At 44.2% G+C, this 24,509-nt stretch overlaps 2 protein-coding genes and 1 long non-coding RNA gene across 3 annotated transcripts in view; 2 read left to right on the top strand and 1 right to left on the bottom strand.

Moving 5' to 3' along the window:
* LOC115206875 (basic proline-rich protein-like) overlaps positions 1-3,927 on the bottom strand; it is a 6,705-nt gene extending 2,778 nt beyond the window's left edge. Inside the window, exon 1 of the mRNA XM_029774051.1 lies at positions 3,869-3,927. Coding sequence (XP_029629911.1) covers positions 3,869-3,927 — 59 coding nt within the window. The remainder of the gene's footprint in view (positions 1-3,868) is intronic.
* A 2,781-nt stretch (positions 3,928-6,708) lies between these two features.
* Positions 6,709-24,509, top strand: part of LOC115206689 (serine/threonine-protein phosphatase 5) — a 30,405-nt gene continuing 12,604 nt past the window's right edge. Inside the window, exons 1-2 of the mRNA XM_029773890.1 lie at positions 6,709-6,810; positions 21,583-21,824. Coding sequence (XP_029629750.1) covers positions 6,750-6,810; positions 21,583-21,824 — 303 coding nt within the window. The 5' untranslated portion in view covers positions 6,709-6,749. The remainder of the gene's footprint in view (positions 6,811-21,582; positions 21,825-24,509) is intronic.
* Positions 23,921-24,459, top strand: LOC115206691 (uncharacterized). Its single transcript, XR_003880840.1, has 2 exons — positions 23,921-24,324; positions 24,366-24,459. It is a non-coding gene; the product is annotated as an uncharacterized LOC115206691 (long non-coding RNA).

The following is a 24,509-nucleotide window of genomic DNA, read 5'->3' as shown; positions in this document are numbered from 1 at the left end:
AAACCGCCATAAAAAAGCCAGACTACGGTTTGCAACTGCACATAGGAACAAAGATCGTACTTTTTGGAGAAATGTCCTCTACTCTGATGAAACAAAAATAGAACTGTTTTGCCATAATGACCATCGTTATGTTTGGAGGGAAAAGGTGAAGGCTTGTGTAACAGTGTAGGTTCCGTCCCTCTCTTCGCCCCAACCTGGGCTCGAACCAGGGACCCTCTGCACACATCAACAACTGACACCCACCGAAGCATCGTTACCCATCGCACCACAAAAGCCGCGGCCCTTGCAACGCAAGGGGAAACCCTACTTCCAAGTCTCAGAGCGAGTGACGTCACTGATTGAAACGCTATTAGCGCGCACCACCGCTAACTAACTAGCCATTTCACATCGGTTACACTCATCCCCCTTTTGACCTCCTCCTTTTCCGCAGCAACCAATGATCCGGGTCAACAGCATCAATGTAACAGTGTAGGTTCCGTCCCTCTTCCTCGCCCCAACCTGGGCTCGAACCAGGGACCCTCTGCACACATCAACAACTGACGCCCCACGAAGCAGCTTCAACAGTACACTGTGTAACACACACTAACTAACATACACTAATTAACTAACATACACTAACTAACTAACATACACTAACTAACTAACATACACTAACTAACTAACATACACAAACTAACTAACATACACTAACTAACATACACTAACTAACATACACTAACTAACATACACTAACTAACATACTAACTAGCATACACTAACTAACATACACTGTGTAACATGCACTAACTAATATACACCATGTAAGATACTGTACATTCATCTCATACTGTATGTAGGTTGCATCAATAACAGCCTGTGAGGTGAATAACAGCCTGTGGGGTGAATAACAGTCTGTGGGGGTGAATAACAGCCTGTGGGGTGAATAACAGTCTGTGGGGGTGAATAGCAGTCTGTGGGGTGAATAACAGCCTGTGGGGTGAATAACAGCCTGTGGGGTGAATAACAGTCTGTGGGGGTGAATAACAGCCTGTGGGGTGAATAACAGCCTGTGGGGTGAATAACAGCCTGTGAGGTGAATAACAGCCTGTGGGGTGAATAACAGCCTGTGGGGTGAATAACAGTCTGTGAGGTGAATAACAGTCTGTGAGGTGAATAACAGCCTGTGGGGTGAATAACAGCCTGTGGGGTGAATAACAGCCTGTGGGGTGAATAACAGCCTGTGGGGTGAATAACAGCCGGTGAGGTGAATAACAGCCTGTAAGGTGAATAACAGCCTGTGAGGTGAATAACAGCCTGTTGGGGGTGAATAACAGCCTGTGGGGGGTGAATAACAGTCTGTGGGGAGAATAACAGCCTGTGGGGGGTGAATAACAGCCTGTGGGGTGAATAACAGCCTGTGGGGGGAATAACAGCCTGTGCGGTGAATAACAGTCTGTGGGGTGAATAACAGCCTGTGGGGTGAATAACAGTCTGTGGGGTGAATAACAGCCTGTGGGGTGAATAACAGCCTGTGGGGTGAATAACAGCCTGTGGGGTGAATAACAGTCTGTGGGGGGTGAATAACAGCCTGTGGGGTGAATAACAGCCAGTGGGGTGAATAACAGCGTGTGGGGTGAATAACAGTCTCTGGGGTGAATAACAGCCTGTGGGGTGAATAACAGCCTGTGAAGTGAATAACAGCCAGTAGGGTGAATAACAGCCTGTGGGGTGAATAACAGTCTGTGGGGGTGAATAACAGCCTGTGGGGTGAATAACAGTCTGTGGGGGTGAATAACAGTCTGTGGGGTGAATAACAGCCTGTGGGGTGAATAACAGCCTGTGGGGTGAATAACAGACTGTGGGGTGAATAACAGCCTGTGGGGTGAATAACAGCCTGTGGGGTGAATAACAGCCTGTGGGGTGAATAACAGCCTGTGGGGTGAATAACAGTCTGTGGGGTGAATAACAGTCTGTGGGGTGAATAACAGCCTGTGGGGTGAATAACAGCCTGTGAGGTGAATAACAGCCTGTGGGGTGAATAACAGCCTGTGGGGTAAATAACAGCCTGTGGGGTAAATAACAGCCTGTGAGGTGAATAACAGCCTGTGGGGGTGAATAACAGCCTGTGGGGTGAATAACAGCCGGTGAGGTGAATAACAGCCTGTAAGGTGAATAACAGCCTGTGAGGTGAATAACAGCCTGTTGGGGGTGAATAACAGCCTGTGGGGGGTGAATAACAGTCTGTGGGGAGAATAACAGCCTGTGGGGGGTGAATAACAGCCTGTGGGGTGAATAACAGCCTGTGGGGTGAATAACAGCCTGTGCGGTGAATAACAGTCTGTGGGGTGAATAACAGCCTGTGGGGTGAATAACAGTCTGTGGGGTGAATAACAGCCTGTGGGGTGAATAACAGCCTGTGGGGTGAATAACAGCCTGTGGGGTGAATAACAGTCTGTGGGGGGTGAATAACAGCCTGTGGTGTGAATAACAGCCAGTGGGGTGAATAACAGCCTGTGGGGTGAATAACAGTCTCTGGGGTGAATAACAGCGTGTGGGGTGAATAACAGCCTGTGGGGTGAATAACAGCCTGTGAGGTGAATAACAGCCAGTGGGGTGAATAACAGCCTGTGGGGTGAATAACAGCCTGTGGGGTGAATAACAGTCTGTGGGGTGAATAACAGCCTGTGGGGTGAATAACAGCCTGTGGGGTGAATAACAGTCTGTGATGTGAATAACAACCTGTGGGGTGAATAACAGCCTGTGGGGTGAATAACAGCCTGTGGGGTGAATAATAGCCTGTGGGGTGAATAACAGCCTGTGGGGTGAATAACAGCCTGTGGGGGTGAATAACAGCCTGTGGGGTGAATAACAGCCTGTGGTGAATAACAGCCTGTGGGGTGTGAATAACAGCCTGTGGGGTGTGAATAACAGCCTGTGGGGGTGAATTACAGCCTGTGGGGTGAATTACAGCCTGTGGGGGTGAATAACAGCCTGTGGGGTGAATAACAGCCTGTGGGGGTGAATAACAGCCAGTGGGGGGTGAATAACAGACTGTGGGGGGTGAATAACAGCCTGTGGGGTGAATAACAGCCTGTGGGGTGAATAACAGCCTGTGGGGGTGAATAACAGCCTGTAGGGTGAATAACAGCCTGTGGTGAATAACAGCCTGTGGGGTGTGAATAACAGCCTGTGGGGTGAATAACAGCCTGTGGGGTGAATAACAGCCTGTGGGGGTGAATTACAGCCTGTGGGGTGAATAACAGTCTGTGGGGTGAATAACAGTCTGTGGGGTGAATAACAGTCTGTGGGGTGAATAACAGCCAGTGAGGTGAATAACAGCCTGTGGGGTGAATAACAGCCTGTGGGGTGAATAACAGCCTGTGGGGTGAATAACAGCCTGTGGGGTGAATAACAGCCTGTGGTGAATAACAGCCTGTGGGGTGTGAATAACAGCCTGTGGGGTGTGAATAACAGCCTGTGGGGGTGAATTACAGCCTGTGGTGAATAACATGACTGATGTGTATGTTGTTCCATAGACAGTACTATAATTATTATGTCAGTCAGTCCCCTTCTCTCCTCCAGTCCCTCGTTTATATATAGTATCTTCTCTCTGTGTTTGTTTAAACTTTCTCAAGACCCCACAAAACCAAAACTCATGAATCTTACACACAGAAGGACAGCAATCTCTCTCGTTCCACTCTCCCCCTCAACACATTGCTACCTCCCACCCACACTGTCTATCTTTCCAGCACCCACTGTCTCTTTCTCTCTCCCTCCCACTGTCTGCACTTTCTCTCTCTCTCTCTCTCTATCTCTCTCTCTCTCTCTCTCTCTCTCTCTCTCTCTCTCTCTCTGGGTTCTAACTTAAACCTCTTCTCTCTTTGTTTACCTCGAAAGCTCCTTCATTTCCTTCCATCCATCACCAGGTGAACAGGCCTCTGACGTCATCGAAGAGTCATTGCGATGAACTCACTGAGAGAAAGTGAAATTCACCGCTACTGCTGTGCTGCTCACTCCTGTGGTGTTAAAAAACAAAAACGTGAATCAATAGTGTGCCTTTGCGTTCCCTGTGGCTGGATGTGATGTCCCGGGCCTGACCCAGTGAGTCAGGGGGAGCCGACTGGACTGAGACATATCCTCTGTGTCAGACACAACACATCACACACAACCTCAAGCCCTGATATCTGACTGTCTGTCTGTGAGACTGGCTCACTTTTTTTTTTGTGACATGACGGATTTCTGTTTTTTTTGTACTGAGCGAGCACTGCCCCACATTGGGACAGGGGTGAATGGGTTATATATGATGAGTAGGGATTTTAAGATCTACTCAAATTATCAGAAACAATAACAACTATTGAGTTATAAGAGAGACAATGTGTTTTGTTACCTAAGAGCTCACAGCTTAAATGACAAGTAAAAATACATATATATATATTTTTTTACATATTTGTATTTAGGATCCTATCTTTATTCGCAGTGTTATATCCCCTTGTTTGAGACTTGAGAAATACTTCTCTGTGTGTAGCCCGCGCATACGGGGAAAAGTATCGCTCGAGTCCGACAAATTGGAATATGACGATACGGATGAATTCGGGACTAACACAGTTTAATATGTATAACTATACTAAACACATGCATCACTATACTGAGAGTGTTGTAGATCCTAAAAAGTGAGATGTGGGGGTTTTTGGAACCTTTGCTCGTGTCGTGATGTCATGCATTGTTACCCTACTTTTGTTTTTCTTTTTATTATGCATCCTGCTCAGGCCTTTATGTGAAATAATTGTGATAATACTATTTTGCCTGTTGTTGTAAATTGCCCTTTTGTGCATAAAGATAATTTTTTTTTATGGTCCATGACTGTTGCGGCTTTGAACCAGCACATATGTTAGTAATTTGCTAGCTAGCGATGTTAGCCATTTAGCTAAATTGGGATAACTGTAGTATTTCGTGACCTTTGTAGGGTGTGGATAACAAAAACATCATTCACTTCCTGTACTGTTTAGTTCAGGCATTTCATACTTCCTGTGTGCCAATCGTAAATTCAAACTTTCCTCACATACAATGTAATTTCATTCAAATTAAGGTACATCTGTTTTCAAACGTGCATATAAAACATGTATTTATATTTGTTATTAATACAGACCTGTACTTATACAAATATAAGCACCCACCAAATTATTACTATTATTTTTAAATGACAATGTCTGTAATTTGACTGTTTTCGGCAAAAAAGCAAGTAAATATTATGTTGAATTGTCTTTAAAAATAAGTAATTCTTCAAATGTATAGTGCATAGAGAGAGCTAATTAGCCATTCAACAATACTTCTGCTAACAGAAGTCATGGCTTTGACCATGAAAGGTGTTTCTAGTGTGTTTCTGTTTAAGGACGCGTGTTGTTTTTGCCAGCCAGTCATTTGAGGACGAGGGTGCGTCAGATGTCAGGCTAAGTGACTCAGGTTGTGGAAAGAGAGACCTGTGTCGTTGTGTCCCCTTCCTCACACAGCATTACGGTTTATCAGGATCCACATGCTGAGTCCAGCTGGCAGGAAACACACCATATCCTCATTCCTCAGCACAGATGGACTGGTCACGAAGAGCAGAGGCAGGGGGCAGGGGGTAGAGGGGGGTAAGGGGCGGAGCAGGACATGGGGTAGAGGGGGGTAAGGGGCAGGACAGGGGGCAGGGGGTAGAGGGGGGTAAGGGGCAGGACAGGGGGCAGGGGGTAGAGGGGGGTAAGGGGCAGGACAGGGGGCAGGGGTAGAGGGGGGTAAGGGGCAGGACAGGGGGCAGGGGGTAGAGGGGGGTAAGGGGCAGGACAGGGGGCAGGGGGTAGAGGGGGGTAAGGGGCAGGACAGGGGGCAGGGGGTAGAGGGGGGTAAGGGGCGGGGCAGGACAGGACATGGGGTAGAGGGGGGTAAGGGGCGGGACAGGACAGGACATGGGGTAGAGGGGGGTAAGGGGCAGGACAGGGGGCAGGGTGTAGAGGGGGGTAAGGGGCGGGGCAGGACAGGACATGGGGTAGAGGGGGGTAAGGGGCAGGACAGGGGGCAGAGGGGGTAAGGGGCAGGACAGAGGGCAGAGGGGGTAAGGGGCAGGACAGGGAGCAGGAGGCAGGGGGTAGAGGGGGTAAGGGGCAGGAAAGGGGTGTGAGGGTGTGGTTGAGGGTCCATTCCTGAGAGGCCTCTTCTATCACATGTAGATCTCTGTCTAAACCTAGAGATCCCCGCCCCGTCCCTACTAACTAGACTGCCTCAATCTGGTAACGCTTCTCTTCTGCATAGCTCTGCTGCCACCTGGAGGTTGATTCACACTATTGCCCCCTGTTACTTATATAGCTTCTGTGATTCTGCATGGCCTAATAATGAGCCAGCATAGGTTCTCTATACAGAACAGTAAAGCGTTCATGAAATGACAGATGGCAACAATGTATATGAAATTTGGCCAACCAATTCCAATATGTTCTTTCATTGTAGACTAATTACTTATTATTTCAGTTTAACTTATTTAAAAAAAAAAAAAAATTCTGCTTATTTCTGTTAAAACTTAGTGTCAATGGTTATTTTCTTCTTTTTTTTTCAAATTAGGACAACTCTGCTACCACAGACAATTCACGCTTCAGTAGAGCGATGGAAAATTGACCGGAGATTAGGTCTCAGTGGGAAAAGTGGAGTTTGCGACCATAGGACTGCAACGTGCGCACTTTACGACTGTACTGTTAATGGCGAACGATACGGCAACAACATCCGCAAGCGGCAGCAGAGAGAAGATGGCGGAGGGAGATAAAAATGCAGAGAAACTCAAGGAGAAGGCGAATAATTGCTTTAAAGGTAAATATGACAACCCTGTAAAGTCTGTTCTAGATTAACGTTATCTTTCAATCTATCTGGACAAAGTCTTTAATGATCCAAATTCAGTGTCCTTCCGTATGGGCAAGAACGGTGGATTTTGTCTAGCACACATGAGCCGGTTGCTATGCTATCAGCTATGCTAGTTAGCTAGTTAGCTAAACGGCGCATTGCTGCAATGGACAGTTGCTACTATGCTAGTTAGCATACCCGCTAACACACACTTGTGAAAACGTGCCTCACAGTCGTGTGGTTGTGTTGTCGTCGTCGTAACTTGGTTCTTCTTAAAAACAGAAACCGATCTATTTTATATATCATGTAATTGTGATTTTTTTTTTATCCAGTATGTCGTAACTAATGTTGATGACACCAACCAGAATTTTCTAGATGGCTTTTTTTCCACGCTAAAACATGTCGGTATTGTATGAGTAGCACACTGATGCGTGTAGACAGGCCATGTCAAGTCATTCATTCGCTAGCTAGTTACTGTTCGTTAGAAAAATAACATGATTTCACTGTTTTTAGTTTTAATTTTGCAATTTGACACCCGTCGTCATATCTTTTCCGATTGAAAACCAAAAAAAAAACCTGTCTCACACGAGATCATACACTTTACACATGATACCCTAAATCACATCGCTACTAAAGTTAGCTTATAGGAAAGTGGCAAGGCCCCCAAATCGAGATATCCCATAGCCGCGGTAGAACAAAACACAAACATGTTTTTTTTTCACATCCCTAATGTCTCTCGTTTATGAAATGGATGTTTGTGTAAAAAATATTTTCCTTCAAAAGGGGTTAAATTGATAGCTATTGTGACACACCCCCAGGGCACTCAACAGTGCGACCATTTTACTCGCATATGCGCCTAATATTTATTTATTTACGAGCACCAGTGGATTCTAGCTTTTAATATCTAAAATATTTTTCGTTGTGTTACTAAATGTGTTTGTGTGCGGTAAACATTTTCAACATAGATACTTATATTCTCCTTGTGAAAAAGGTAAGGAAAGTACAAAATAATACCTGGCTGGAGGGGCGATCATGTAACCCAATATTGCAAGCTCTGATATTGCTAAAATGTGGAATGCAAGCAGTTTGTTGTCTGTCCTATATACACAAACAAACAGCGTTTGGATATTTCCGGTGAATATTTGAAATATAGACCTGTAAACATAATGTCAATGATGAATATTTTTTATGAATGTAAGCCTTACTTTTTGGTGGCTCATTTTAATAGACCACTTTTACAGTCAAATTTCCTCTCATTTAGTGCTGTATGGTCCTGCCTGACAAAAAATGCATACAGTTACACATGTTTTTTTTTATGTTGTGGCTATTGTAATCGGATCTAAGCAAAACACGTTGGCTCAGACATCGGGAATTTGATTTTTTTTGTTGCGCCAAGGTTCCTTTTTTGTAACGTTAGCCCCTACCCACAAATTATCTTTGGTGCCACCATGGATGTAGCCTCAAATCCAATATGATGTCCAAAATCCAATATGGCGTCCAAAATCCAATATGGCAGCCATAGTACTATTTGATTGAGGTTAAATCACATGTAAATATGTATTGTGTTTCAGAATTGTAACACTCATTCCCGTGAAGACCGTATTGTTGTATTTTTATCCTAAAACCTATATGGGCCAACATGATTACAAACAAACGCCTTCGCCTGCATATACACTGAACAAAAATATAAACGCAACATTGTAAAGTGATGTTCCCTTGTTTCATGAGCTGAAATAAAAGATCCCTGATCCATATGCACAAGAAGTGTATTTCTCTTAAATGTTGTTAAAATAATCCATCCACTTGACGGGTGTGGCAGATTACCTAACCTCTCTGGATTAAAACCAAATTATGATATGTATACTATATTACATATTGGATCACTAAAAAAAAACCATTCCCGTGTAGTTTACCAATAAAATGATCTGACTGGATGTGGACATACTCGGTATACATATCCCGAAAACAAATAAATGATCTCACTACAGTACATGTTCATAGAACGTTAGCAAAAATAGATAAATTCTTGCTACCATGGAAAGTAAAATACCTATCTAGTTGTGGACAAATCACCCTGATTAACCCTTTAGTCATATCCCAGTTTTCAATTTGCTTATGGTCTTGCCTACACCTAGCAACCTGTTTTATTTCAATTATATGAGCAAAAAATATATATATTTTTTATTTGGAATGACAAGCTAGGCAAAATTTAAAAGGGCCTGTTTTATATAATGAATATGAATTCGGAGGGCAGAAATTATTAAATATTAAAGCATTAGACCTCTCACTTTCTCCAGCAGATTAGTAAGAATGTCTCACCCCATGTTCAAGAACGGCCTTTTTCCCTTTATTCAGATTACAACCTCTCACTTTTGGTTATTTGAAAACGAAATAATCTCAAATATAGGTATTTTTAAAACAAGCAATAGAAAGTTGGTTGTGATTTCAGTTTAATCCACCAAGAAAGACAGAACAAATAATACAACAATTATTGTGGTTAAACTCAAATCTACTAATGGATTAAAAAAACAACAACATTATTTTAATAAGGTATATCTTTGTAAATGATATCATAAATAGGACTGGTGGAGTTCTCACACATGCAGCTAACAAAAATATATGGAAATGTCTGCTCTACCCAAAATTACAACCAACTAATTGCGGCATTATCGCAAAAATGGAAGAAGCAATTGGAAGGGGGAAAAATGTCCAAGTTATTCCAAGGCCTGCATACTCACCAGACATGTCACCCATTGAGCATGTTTGGGATGCTCTGGATCGACGTGTACGACAGCATGTTCCAGTTCCTGCCAATATCCAGCAACTTCACTCAGCCATTGAAGCGTAGTGGGACATCATTCCAACAGGCCACAATCAACAGCCTGATCAACTATGTGAAGGAGATGTGTCGCGCTGCATGAGGCAAATGGTGGTCCCACCAGATACTGACTGGTTTTCTGATCCACGTCCCTATTCTTTTTTAATTTTTTTTTTAAGGTATCTGTGATCAGCAGATGCATATCTGTATTCCCAGTCATGTGAAATAAATAGATTAGTGTTTACGGGATTATTTCAATCCACTGAGTTCCTTTATATAAACGGTAACTCAGTAAACTCCCCCCCCCCCCCCCCCCCCCCCCGGTGGTAGCCTGCAGCTGCCCGGCGGTGGGCGTTAGCCTGCAGCTGCCCGGCGGTGGGCGTTAGCCTGCAGCTGCCCGGCGGTGGGCGTTAGCCTGCAGCTGCCCGGCGGTGGGCGTTAGCCTGCAGCTGCCCGGCGGTGGGCGTTAGCCTGCAGCTGCCCGGCGGTGGGCGTTAGCCTGCAGCTGCCCGGCGGTGGGCGTTAGCCTGCAGCTGCCCGGCGGTGGGCGTTAGCCTGCAGCTGCCCGGCGGTGGGCGTTAGCCTGCAGCTGCCCGGCGGGAAGCAACTCGATACAACACTCTTGCAGTGGTCATTTGCACTGGCTTGTCGTTACGTTAGCTAATTGACTCGGTAACATCCAGTCCAGGTGGTGACCAATACTACTAGTTATTTCTCCCTAGCCCATTGAAATAAGCATCTCTTTCTTTTACAAGTTTTAACTAGTGCCATGCTGCTTCTGTTGCCTGGCTAACCATCATAAACTAGCTAGCAGGGGAAGGGCTAATCAAGATGATCAAGATGAACGAAATCTATTCTTCTCCACTCTCAGCTGGTTGATATGTCATCGATTTGGGCACCCCACTGAGGATCTCACATTCAATAAGTCTTTCCTGTAATTTTTTTGTTGTCTTGTAATGGATGTTACTGTTTCATCAGGGAGCCACAAAGGGGAAGTAAACAAATCTCATCGTGTTATGGCCGCTGTTTCATGTTATGGCCCCTGTTTCATGTTATGGCCCCTGTTTCATGTTATGGCCGCCGCTGTTTCATGCAGCCACATAATAGAAAGAAGCGAAACAAATGATTGTTTAAAGTTGAGATACTGCATCATTCACGCACAGTGTGACTGTACAATGAGACTGGCTGTATGCCTCCAGGATAATATGGTGAAGTTGGCCTCATGTATCGGCCCTCCAACAAATAAGACCAAGGACATCTAAAATCCATTAGATGAGCAGTTTTTAATAAAGCCAGCAACGCTGATACCAAATACATTTTCTAGAAGAAGAGAAAAAAAGCGCTTAATCAACTTTTAGGGAGACAGTAAATGTTTTAGATTGCTTAGCGCGGCAGTAAACGTTTTAGATTGCTTAGCGCGGCAGTAAACGTTTTAGATTGCTTAGCGCGGCAGTAAACGTTTTAGAAAATAATTCATCTGTGATTGACAGAATGCAGGTGTTATTGCATGTTGACTAACCAATCGCAGTGAAATGAGATTAACTCCTGTCGTGATCCGTTTATTATTTTGCAAACAGTGTAGTAGATTGGCTTGATAGCAGCATTCGTTGATGTAGTTGGTTGGCTAGCAAGCAAAACTTGACGTTACACATCATTCACTTTTTTGGAAAACTGGTCCAGCTACTTGGTAGCTAGCTATCGTTAGTTCAAATAAAGCAAAAATGATAGTTTCTCTGTTGACTGTGGACACGCATCAGACACTCCTTACACTTTGAAGCCCAGCGTGACGTATAACACTGCCAACCCGGGGCGAAATAGAATGAAAAGTGTGTCTTTATTACTCCAAGTGAAAGACTTGTCATTAGGAAACTTTACTCTTCAAATATCTATAATATCAAACTTTTCCATAAACTGCCTCAAACTTATATTCATAGAAGGCCCCGGAGGCCATCTATCAATTAAATGATTCAGAGAAATATTAAAATCCCCGACCAACTATAAGTAAAGGATTCGGGAACTTGTTGACCACCAGGCACGGCCTGTGTTGACCACCGGGCACGGCCTCTGTTGACCACCGGGCACGGCCCGTGTTGACCACCGGGCACGGCCCGTGTTGACCACCGGGCACGGCCCGTGTTGACCACCGGGCACGGCCCGTGTTGACCACCGGGCACGGCCCGTGTTGACCACCGGGCACAGTCCTCAAGGAGGAATGTTGATTTCGGATCCGTTGATGAAGGCGCGCCCTCCGACGAAGTAAGCTGCTTTCCCTTCTTTTCGTGCTTTTTTCCACAACTGGCCACAGTTTCTCTCTCCTTTCTCTGTCTGCTTTTGAGAGGTCTTCAGCAAACCGCAGGTTATTGTTGCGTAGGAAGGTAGATCTCTTGGCTGCTTTTCCAAGTGGTATCCCTGTAGATCCGTGATGTGAACTGGAGAATGACACCTCTGGGCTTGGAGTCACCCTGCCTCGTGCTCGAGGCGATGTACAGTGTGGACAGCATCTGCTAGCCTAGCCTTCGCCTCAGGTAGGGTAGCTTGGCAGACTTTGATGGTCTCTGAACGCACATTCTCCCCATCCGCATCGGGAACTACTCCATACAGTCTTCCGATTCCACCGTCTGGAGTAGCTTTCGAGTTCCGCGATTCTTCTATGACACAAGTCCATCTTTCCCTCCTCCTTTTCGACACGCTTTTCGATGTGGGCGACTTTAACATCCTCAATTTCCATGCATGCAAAGTCAACTTAAAAAAAAAAATAAGCCCTCGATTTTGATTGCGTTGTAACGGCCTATTTACTCTATGACATCACACCTTGCACTGGAAAGAGTGGCGATGACATTCTTGGCAGCGGCTTCTGGGCCCAGTTCAAACATGCCTTTCTTGGAAGCTGGCGGTTTGCTTGGGGTTATAGGCAAGGAAGGAAAATCCTTGTCTGTCATGGTAAGTGTCATAGTCTGTCAGACCAGTATAGTTGTGGCAGTTTGTCAATCAAAGCGTTTTGCTTCCTGTGTAACGACATTGGATGATGCCTGAGCATTGCTAGCTGAGGAGTTAGTCATAAGATTTCTCTTTCTGTCAGCGCGCTGTGACATTTTGGAAAATATATCTTAAATCATCAATAACAGGGTGGTTTTTTTTTTGTGTTTGTTTTTTAGCAAGTATTAGCATTAATTTGGTAGTTAAAAAATAATACACTTCACTATCTTTCAAATGTTGGTATGCAGAACTCGGTAGGTGTGTGCTCAAACTGCCATCTTTGAATAGTTCCAACCTTGATGTTACAGTGTCACGCATCCACCTCTTTACAGGCCTACTTTTACAGATGTCTGGCCATGGGTGGCGGGGGGGACAGTCAAATAAAAACTGCGCAAAAAAAATGTCTCCTTTATTTAACCAGGTAGGCCAGTTGAGAACAAGTTCTCATTTACAACTGCGATCTGGCCAAGATAAAGCAAAGCATATTTATATTTTCACGGAAATGATGTCGCCATCAAATGACACCACCGTGAATACGCGAAACATCGGGGGCCGTTCACCATCATGTTTATGGGGCAGTGGGTGAGCGCATATGTAAAAACTAAACATCCATGCTGCTCCTCTCTTTCCATGACGAATGTGAGAAGATAATCCAGTCACAGCATACATTTCAGGTGCAGTGCAGGTCCAAGTGTCTTTACTGTGGTTAAAACCCCATAGACAGCAGGCCTTGTGATAGCTGCTTCAGTACCCCATTATAGTACCCTGCTGCAGTACACTGCTATACTACAGTACCCTGTTATAGTACTCTGGTTTGCTACCCTGCTACACTACAGTACCCTGTTATAGTACTCTGGTTTGCTACCCTGCTACACTACAGTACCCTGCTACACTGCTTTGCTACAGTACACTGCTACACTACCCTGATAAGCTTCGCTGCTACAGTACCCTGATAAGCTTCGCTGCTACAGTACCCTGATAAGCTTTGCTGCTACAGTACCCTGATAAGCTTCGCTGCTACAGTACCCTGATAAGCTTCGCTGCTACAGTACCCTGATAAGCTACACTGCTACAGTACCCTGGTACAGTACCCTGATAAGCTTCGCTGCTACAGTACCCTGGTACAGTACCCTGATAAGCTACGCTGCTACACTACCCTGATAAGCTACACTGCTACAGTACCCAGATATGCTACACTGCACTTAATCACCTGACACTGATGTCATCAGTGCGCGACATATGTTTGTTGTTAAACGCTGTCTAATGCTGAAACCTGAACTAAAGACCTTTAAAAGCTGACTTCTTATATACACTTTTTATTTTGAATCCTGCGGCTCTGGGCTAAATTGCTGTGAGCGCTGCTATCTGTCCCGGGATCCTGCCAGAAAGCCCAGCTAGACTAGCTGGCTCGGCAGTCGCAAATGTAGGCAGCTATTGAATGTTTCCAACGTTGCAGGAGCTGCGTTTTACTTTGCTTTGTTCCGGGACAATGTGGACCGAGTTGACTTTCAATGTGGCAACTGCTTGCTTGCGGAGGACTATAGGAGCGAAGTAGCTACTCTTAGCAAGCAAGTAGCAAACCTACATAAGCTACTGGGGAACCCACGCCCGCCTACTTTAAAAAAAAAAATTCTTCCACCCCAGTAGCCGGACGCCGCTCTGGTCTGGTGGAAGTTTAGCCGCCGTGTCGTCTCTCCACAGCTGACTGGCGGGTGCTCGGCAGGGTTCCATCCCCGAAGGCGTCTCCTCCTTCCCTGGAGAACGGAGCTGATCTTGACCCAACCAACCAGCCATGGAGGTATGTCACTCGCCGTGGAAGTCGAAGAAGGCGTCCTCTTCCAACGGGGGGTCTCCATGGAGATGTTGAGCCCGGAAACTGACAGACCAGAAACAGCTTTGCCGCCCTGGATCCAGAGGTTCCGGCGCCTCCGTGGTGGCTTCACAATCAAGATCGGATCCGGAGGTACCTGCGTCTTCGTCCTCTGCTCTGTCTCCCTCTCCGGTGGCTTCTACCTCGGGTTCAGATCCTCGGAGCTCCCACCCTCATCAGACCGTGAGGCTACCTGAGAGACTGGCCTATTCACCAGCTGTCATCATAGGCAGCTCTATGGTGAGAAACATCTCGGTCCCCAAGGCAAAAACCCTGTGCTACCCAGGAGCACGAGTACAGGACATCACAAAGCTGCTTCCGACTGTTCTACCACAGATGCTGGGAGCTGACGCTGTCGTAGTCCATGTGGGGTCAAACGACATCAGGAGGGCTAGCTCGGAACATTTGAAAATGGATTTTAAAGAACCGAGTATTAAAAGACTCCAAATAAACAGACACAAATTTCAGGTCCAGTACCATCGTTGTGCTGCGGGTGTGAAAGATTCAGAAGACTGCTGGCATTACACACCTGGCTAAAAGACTACTGTAGCTCTGCTGGTATTACACCTGGCTAAAAGACTACTGTAGCTCTGCTGGTATTACACCTGTCTAAAAGACTACTGTAGCTCTGCTGGTATTACACCTGGCTAAAAGACTACTGTAGCTCTGCTGGCATTACACACCTGGCTAAAAGACTACTGTAGCTCTGCTGGTATTACACACCTGGTTAAAAGACTACTGTAGCTCTGGTATTACACACCTGGCTAAAAGACTACTGTAGCTCTACTGGTGTTACACCTGGCTAAAAGACTACTGTAGCTCTGCTGGTATTACACCTGGCTAAAAGACTACTGTAGCTCTGCTGGTATTACACACCTGGTTAAAAGACTACTGTAGCTCTGCTGGTATTACACACCTGGCTAAAAGACTACTGTAGCTCTGCTGGTATTACACACCTGGCTAAAAGACTACTGTAGCTCTGCTGGTATTACACACCTGGCTAAAAGACTACTGTAGCTCTACTGGTATTACACACCTGGTTAAAAGACTACTGTAGCTCTGGTATTACACACCTGGTTAAAAGACTACTGTAGCTCTGGTATTACACACCTGGTTAAAAGACTACTGTAGCTCTGCTGGTATTACACACCTGGCTAAAAGACTACTGTAGCTCTACTGGTGTTACACCTGGCTAAAAGACTACTGGAGCTCTGCTGGTATTACACCTGGCTAAAAGACTACTGTAGCTCTGCTGGTATTACACACCTGGCTAAAAGACTACTGTAGCTCTGGTATTACACACCTGGCTAAAAGACTACTGTAGCTCTGCTGGTATTACACCTGGCTAAAAGACTACTGTAGCTCTGCTGGTATTACACACCTGGCTAAAAGACTACTGTAGCTCTGCTGGTATTACACACCTGGCTAAAAGACTACTGTAGCTCTGCTGGTATTACACACCTGGCTAAAAGACTACTGTAGCTCTACTGGTATTACACACCTGGTTAAAAGACTACTGTAGCTCTGCTGGTATTACACACCTGGCTAAAAGACTACTGTAGCTCTGCTGGTATTACACACCTGGCTAAAAGACTACTGTAGCTCTGCTGGTGTTACACACCTGGTTAAAAGACTACTGTAGCTCTGCTGGTGTTACACACCTGGCTAAAAGACTACTGTAGCTCTACTGGTGTTACACACCTGGTTAAAAGACTACTGTAGCTCTACTGGTATTACACACCTGGCTAAAAGACTACTGTAGCTCTGCTGGTATTACACACCTGGCTAAAAGACTACTGTAGCTCTGGTATTACACCTGGCTAAAAGACTACTGTAGCTCTGCTGGTATTACACCTGGCTAAAAGACTACTGTAGCTCTGCTGGTATTACACCTGGCTAAAAGACTACTGTAGCTCTGCTGGTATTACACCTGGCTAAAAGACTACTGTAGCTCTGCTGGAGTCACTTTTATTGATAACTTTGACACCTTCTGGAAACAGAAGATACTCTACAGGAATGACGGAGTCCATCCAAATCATCTTGGCTCCTGGACTCTGTCCACGCATTTCAAGGCTGCGTTGAAACAATGACAGGAAAATGATCGAGGACCAGCTCACTTAATCCCCTACCATTTTGACAATGAGTCATCATAATGCTGCATCAAATGTACATGATCTTAGGGGCAATGGCAAACACAAGTAATTTAATTTATGTACCCCTAATTGCACTGAATAAATCTGTTTATCCTACGGCTATTGTAAGCAGTAGTCATGAGTTACACTGTTAGCACTGAGGCGGTGTGCAATAGTAGGAAGACCACTTTATGCAGCTCACCCTGCACTATCAGCTCCAATGTAAATAACATGAGTAAGTCTACCTCTGATAAGCTTCCCAGTAAAGCATTAAAAACAATCAAGCAACACAGAAAAGTGCTAAAAAATAGGCCATATTAACATATGTAGCCTAAGAAACAAGGTTCATGAAGTCAATAACTTGCTTGTAACAGATGACATTCATATTCTGACTCTCTCTGAAACCGAAAAGACAGAAATGCCAACAGGGGCGGTGTTGCGGTCTATTTTCAGAACCACATTCCTGTAAAGCTTAGAGACGATCTCATGTTAAACACTGTTGAAGTAATATGGCTACAGGTTAATCTGTCCTCACCTAAAGTCCGTTATGGTGGGAAGCTGCTATAGACCACCAAGTGCTAACAGTCAGTATCTGGATAACATGTGTGAAATGCTTGATAATGTATGTGATATCAACAGAGAAGTATATTTTCTGGGTAATTTTAAATATTGACTGGCTTTCATCAAGCTGCCCACTCAAGAAAAAGCTTCAAGCTGTAACCAGTGCCTGCAACCTGGTTCAGGTTATCATTCAACCTACCAGGGTAGTTACAAACAGCACAGGAATTAAATCATCAACATGTACTGATCACATCTTTATTAATGCTGCAGATATTTGCTTTAAAGCAGTATCCAAATCCATAGGATGTAGTGATCACAATATAGTAGCCATATCTAGGAAAACCAAAGTTCCAAAGGCTGGGCCTAATATAGTATATAAGAGGTCATACAATACGTTTTGTAGTGATTCATATGTTGTTGATGTAAAGAATATTTGTTGGTCTGTGGTGTGTAATGAGGAGCAACCAGACGTTGCACTGGACACATTTATGAAACTACTTATTACAGTTACTAATAAGCACGCTCCGAAATGACTTGTAAAAACTGTTCAATCCCCTTGGATTGATGAGGAATTGAAAAATGGTATGGTGGAGAGGGATGAGGCAAAAGGAATGGCAATTAAGTCTGGCAGCCCAACTGATTGGCAAGGTGGTGAAAAAAGTATTGTTGTCTATCAACAATGACAAGCCACCGGGGTCTGACAACTTGGATGGAAAATTACTGGGGATGATAGCAGACGATATTGCCACAACTATTAGCCATATCTTAAATTTAAGCCTACTAGAGAGCGTGTGCCCTCAGGCTTGGAGGGAAGCTAAAGTCATTCCGCTACCCAAGAATAGTATTACTGGCTCAAATAGCTGACCAACCAACCTGTTACCAACCCCTAGTAGACTTCTGGAAAAAATTGTGTTTGACTAGATACAAATCTTTTTTTTACAGTAAACAAATTGACAACAATTTCAGCTTATAGGGAAGGACACTCAACAAGCACAGCACTTACACAAATGACTGATTGGCTGAGAGAAATTGATAATAAAATGATTGAGGGGGCTGTTTTGTTAGACTTCAGTGCGGCCTTTGATATTATTGATCATAGTCTTCTGCTGGAAAAACTTGTGTTATGGCTTTACACCCCCAGCTATAATGTGGATAAAGAGTTGCTTGTCTAACAGAACACAGAGGGTGTTCTTTAATGGAAGCCTCTCACATATAATCCAGTTAGAATTAGGAGTTCCCCAGGGCAACTGTTTAGGCCCCTTGCTTTTTAAAATCTTTACTAACGACATGCCACTGACTTTGAGTAAAGCCATAGTTTCTATGTATGCGGATGACTCAACACTATACACGTCAGCTTCTACAGCGACTGAAATGACTGCAACGCTTAACTTCTTTGGGCTATGTGGGACGTTAGCGTGCCACCTGTGGCGCACCCTATCAACAGCAGGTGCATTTCAAGAGCGGCAAATTTGAAACCAAATAAATGTCAAAATTCAAGTTTTTCAAACATACAACTATCTGGCACCCTTTGAAAGATAAACATCTCCTTAATCTAACCACGTTTTCCGATTTCAAAAAGGTTTTACGGCGAAAGCATAAAGTTAGGTTATGTTAGGAGAGTACATTGACAATAGCTGTGTGTAGTGTATTGTCAATTCAAAGACAGGCGTCACCAAAACCATAAAATCAGCTAAAATTATGCACTAACCTTTTACAATCTCCATCAGATGACACTCCTAGGACATTATGTTAGACAATGCATGCATTTTTAGTTCTATCAAGTTCATATTTATATCTAAAAACAGTGTTTTACTATGGCGTTGATGTTCAGGAAATCGTTTCCCTCCAATACCGGCAGTCAAGTCATCACAACAAAATAATTAATTAATATTAGAAAACATTGGTAAAATATTATATTGTCATTCAAAGAATTATAGATTTACATCTCTTGAACGCAATGGACTTGCCAGATTTAAAATTAACCTTACTGGGAAATCACACTTTGCAATAATCTGAGCACTGCGCCCAGAAAAATACGCATTGCGATACAGACTAACCGCCATGTTGGAGAGATCTAAAATCGAAAATACTATGTAAATAATCCATTACCTTTGATTCTCTTCATCAGATGTCACTTCCAAAGAATCCCAGGTCCATAACGAATGTAGTTTTGTTCAAAAAAGCTCATCGTTTATGTCCCAAAACCTCCGTGTTGTTAGCACATGATCTAAGCCAGCCGGACTTCACTTCACATCACGAACGGAAAAAATATATTTACGTTCGTTCAAACATGTCAAACGTTGTATCGCATAAATCATTAGGGCCTTTTTTAACCAGAACATGAATAAAATTCAAGGCGGACCATTGGGTTCTCTTTTAAAACGTTTTGGAATGAGAGTACCCACCATCAAACCGCGCGCCAGGTGTCTAATGGGCCATCGCCGTTCCAAGGCTCTTCTTCAGTCAGATCTCAGAGTAGAAGACTCAAAACACTTTGTAAAGGCTGGGGACATCTTGTGGAAGCAATAGGAAGTGCCAAAATATTCCTCAGCCCCTTTGTTTTTCAATGGCATAGGCTCAAAGTCAATTCAACACATCAGGTATCCACTTCCTGTCAGAATCTGTCTCAGGGTTTTGCCTGCCAAATGAGTTCTGTTATACTCACAGACACCATTCAAACAGTTTTAGAAACTTTAGGGTGTTTTCTATCCATATATAATAAGTATATGCATATTCTAGTTACTGGGTAGGTGTAGGAGGCAGTTAAAAATGGGCACATATTTTTTCCAAAATTCTCAATGCTGCCCCCTAGCCCGTAGAGGTTAACAAAGAGCTGCAGTTAGTTTCAGAATGGGTGGCAAAGAATAAGTTAGCCCTAAATATTTCTAAAACTAAAAGCATTGTATTTGGAACAAAACACTCACTAAATCCTAAACCTCAACTAAAACTTGTAATCAATAATGTGGAAATTGAGGAAGTTGAGGTGACTAAACCGCTTGGAGTAACACTAGATTGTAAACTGTCATGGTCAAAACATATTGATGCAGTAGTAGCTAAGATGGGGAGAAGTCTGTCTATAATAAATTGATGCTTTGCCTTAACAACACTATCAACAAGGCAGGTCCTACAGGCCCTAGTTTCTACCTTCTTAACAACACTATCTACAAGGCAGGTCCTACAGGCCCTAGTTTTGTCACACCTTGACTACTGTTCAGTCGTGTGGTCAGATGCCACAAAAAAGGACTTGCAATTGGCTCAGAACAGGGAAGCACGGCTGGCCCTTGGATGTACACAGAGAGCTAATGTTAATAATATGCATGTCAATCTCTCCTGGCTGACAGTGGAGGAGAGATTGACTTCATCACTACTTGTATTGACATGTTGAATGCACCGAGCTGTCTGTCTAAACTACTGGCACACAGCTCGGGCACACAGCTCGGGCACCCATGCATACCTCACAAGACATGCCACCAGGGGTCTCTTCACAGTCCAGAACAGACTAAAGTCCAGAAGAGTCTATGGGAGGGGCACAGTAATACATAGAGCCATGACTACATGGAACTCTATTCCACATCAGGTAACTGATGTAAGCAGAGGAATCAGATTTGTAAAAAAAAAAACAGATAAAAATACACCTTATGGAACAGCGGGGACTGTGAAGCAACACACACATAGGCGCAGATACATGCACACACACACACACACACGAAATCATACACACTGTGCATAGACATGGATTTAGTACTGTAGATATGTGGTAGTGGTGGGCCTGAGTAGGGGCCTGAGGGCACACAGTAGTGTTGTGAAATCTGTGAATGTATTGTAATGTTTTTTTTTAAAAATTGTATAAACTGACTTAATTTTGCTGTACCCCAGGAAGAGTAGCTGCTGTTTTGGCAGCAGCCAATGGGGATCCATAATAAGTACGAATACTGCTATACTACAGTATCCTGATACGCTACACTGGCAGGTTAGAGTTTCTATGGTGTAGCTAGTTATTGTCGCTACTGTTATCCTGCTATGGAACCCATCAATGTGTTGGATTGCACTTGGAATCCAGGATAACGTGGTAAGATGGTAAGATAACCCTTGATCAATCAATTAGCCTATCAATCCACCCGTTAAGGGAAAAACACTTCCTAATGTGGTGGGTTTGTCTTCCAGTGGTATACATTTTTAGAGTTCAACCTTTTGAACCTTGTGTTTATTCTATGACTTTGCTCAATACCGCCATTGACAACTCCACGGGTTTTTTTGACAAGTTCCTTGATAGGCCGATTTTTAAATGCATATATTATTGAAGAGAATGAGTGACTCGAGAGAAAGTCCACTATAGCCTTGTAAGTGGAACTGATTCCGATCTAAACGAATGTGTTGTTTTCTAGAGAAAGACTATGACAATGCAATCAAATACTACACGGAGGCGTTGGAGCTCAACCCGGCCAGCGCCATCTACTTCTCCAACCGCAGCCTGGCATACCTGCGGACAGAATGCTATGGCTACGCCCTGGCCGACGCCACCAAGTGTCTGGAGATAGACAAGAACTACATCAAGGGTTACTATCGTCGAGCCACATCCAACATGGCCCTGGGGAAGTTCAAGGCTGCGCTCAAAGACTACGAGACGGTAAGACCGGACACGGTTAGACAGGAGAGGAAGCTTCAAGGTACTCTTAGGAAGATGACATCGTTGTAAATCCCCAGGTGACTTAAATGGGAATAGTTACTGTAGTTGCTAAATTATCCAATATAATTGTTCAAATACATTTCCATTCTATACCTTTAGCCACGATGGAAGGTGGTGGTGGTGAAATGTTAGTCTTGACGCAGACAAATCCAATGCCCAGAGTTTGTTGAAAAATAATAATACATTTTATTTGTCATTCTTCTGGATACAAAAAAAATGTATAGAGTTCTACCGAAACAAATTGTGATCATTTAAAACTAAAGAAACAAACGTCATGGTAAACGTGGTATGGTCAAATGTCCTTTCACTAGAGCGTTCATTAGAGAACTACTAAACCTTATTATGATTTCATGTAATCATGTTTGAATATCTGTATGGAATATCAATGTCTGGTATGAAGGCTGACTGTCGATGTGTGCCTTGGACCCACAAACAAATGTACAAACATAAGGTGACTTACCCATGATGCCTAGTTTTTTTGTTTGTTGCATAGATACACTACCGTTCCAAAAATTTGGGGTCATTTAGAAATGTCCTTGTTTTTTAAAGAAAAGCACACTTATTTGTCAATTTTTTTAAAATAACATCAAATTGATTTGAAATACACCAGTCTCAATGTCAACAGTGAAGAGGTGACTCCGGGATGCTGGCCTACTAGGCAGAGTTGCAAAGAAGAAGCCTTATCTATCTGACTGACCAATAAAAAGAAAAGATTAAGATGGGAAAAAGAACACAGACACTGGACAGAGGAACTCTGCCTAGAAGGCCAGCATCCTGGAGTCACCTCTTCACTGTTGACGTTGAGACTGGTGTTTTGCGGGTCCTATTTAATGAAGCTGCCAGTTGAGGACTTGTGAGGCGTCTGTTTCTCAAACTAGACACTCTAATGTACTTGTCCTCTTGCTCATTTGTGCACTGGGGCCTCCCACTCCTCTTTCTATTCTGGTAAGTTTGCGCTGTTCTGTGAAGGGAGTAGTACACAGCGTTGTTCGAGATCTTCAGTTTCTTGACAATTTCTCGCATGGAATAGCCTTCATTTCTCAGAACAAGAATAGACTGACGAGTTTCAGAAGAAAGTACTTTGTTTCTGGCCATTTTGAGCCTGTAATCGAACCCACAAATGCTGATGCTCCAGATACTCAACTAGTGTAAAGAAGGACAGTTTTATTGCTTATTTAATCACCACAACAGTTTTCAGGTGTGCTAACATAATTTCAAAAGGGTTTTCTAATGATCAATTAGCCTTTTTAAAATGATAAACTTGGATTAGCTAAAACAACGTGCCATTGGAACACAGGAGTGATGGTTGCTGATATTGGGCCTCTGTACGCCTATGTAGATATTCCATCAAAAAATCTGCCGTTTCCAGCTTTTGAACAGTAGTGTATGTCCACAACATGGGGGAGGGAGGGAGGAGTATGAATAGACGGCACCTCATTTATTTATTTTAGTTTTTTGGTGTTTTGTCCCGTTTTTGTTTTAATTCTTTATGTACTTTCTAATATTATTGTGATCTGAAGCCCTCACAACAACAACAACAAATAAGACAAAAAGTTAGTCGCAAAAAAATAAACACCTGGGTTTGACCAGGTGACGTCCTACCAGGTGACTGGGTTTGACCAGGTGACGTCCTACCAGGTGACTGGGTTTGACCAGCGCTCTATATCACCAGGTGACGTCCTACCAGGTGACTGGGTTTGACCAGCGCTCTATATCACCAGGTGACGTCCTACCAGGTGACTGGGTGTGACCAGCGCTCTATATCACCAGGTGACGTCCTACCAGGTGACTGGGTGTGACCAGCGCTCTATATCACCAGGTGACGTCCTACCAGGTGACTGGGTGTGACCAGCGCTCTATATCACCAGGTGACGTCCTACCAGGTGACTGGGTTTGACCAGCGCTGTATATCACCAGGTGACGTCCTACCAGGTGACCCGGTTTGACCAGCGCTGTATATCACCAGGTGACGTCCTACCAGGTGACCCGGTTTGACAAGCGCTGTATATCACCAAGTGACATCCTACCAGGTGACTGGGTTTGACCAGCGCTGTATATCACCAGGTGACGTCCTACCAGGTGACTGGGTTTGACCAGCGCTGTATATCACCAGGTGACATCCTACCAGGTGACTGGGTTTGACCAGCGCTCTATATCACCAGGTGACGTCCTACCAGGTGACCGGGTTTGACCAGCGCTGTATATCACCAGGTGACATCCTACCAGGTGACTGGGTTTGACCAGGTGACGTCCTACCAGGTGACTGGGTTTGACCAGCGCAGTATATCACCAGGTGACATCCTACCAGGTGACTGGGTTTGACCAGCGCTGTATATCACCAGGTGACATCCTACCAGGTGACTGGGTTTGACCAGCGCTCTATATCACCAGGTGACGTCCTACCAGGTGACTGGGTTTGACCAGCGCTGTATATCACCAGGTGACGTCCTACCAGGTGACTGGGTTTGACCAGGTGACCAGGTGACATCCTACCAGGTGACTGGGTTTGACCAGCGCTGTATAAGGCCCATTTAGTAGTAGTAGCAGTAGTATTATTACTAAGATGAGGACAGAAGAGGAGAATGTGGGCTTGTCACAAGGGAGGAGGAGCCAATAAATGAGGCT

Source organism: Salmo trutta, chromosome 13 (assembly GCF_901001165.1).
Source record: "Salmo trutta chromosome 13, fSalTru1.1, whole genome shotgun sequence".
In the NCBI taxonomy this organism is placed as follows: domain Eukaryota; kingdom Metazoa; phylum Chordata; class Actinopteri; order Salmoniformes; family Salmonidae; genus Salmo; species Salmo trutta.
Note: the sequence above shows the minus strand (reverse complement) of the source record. Positions and strands in the feature narration are given on the sequence as shown.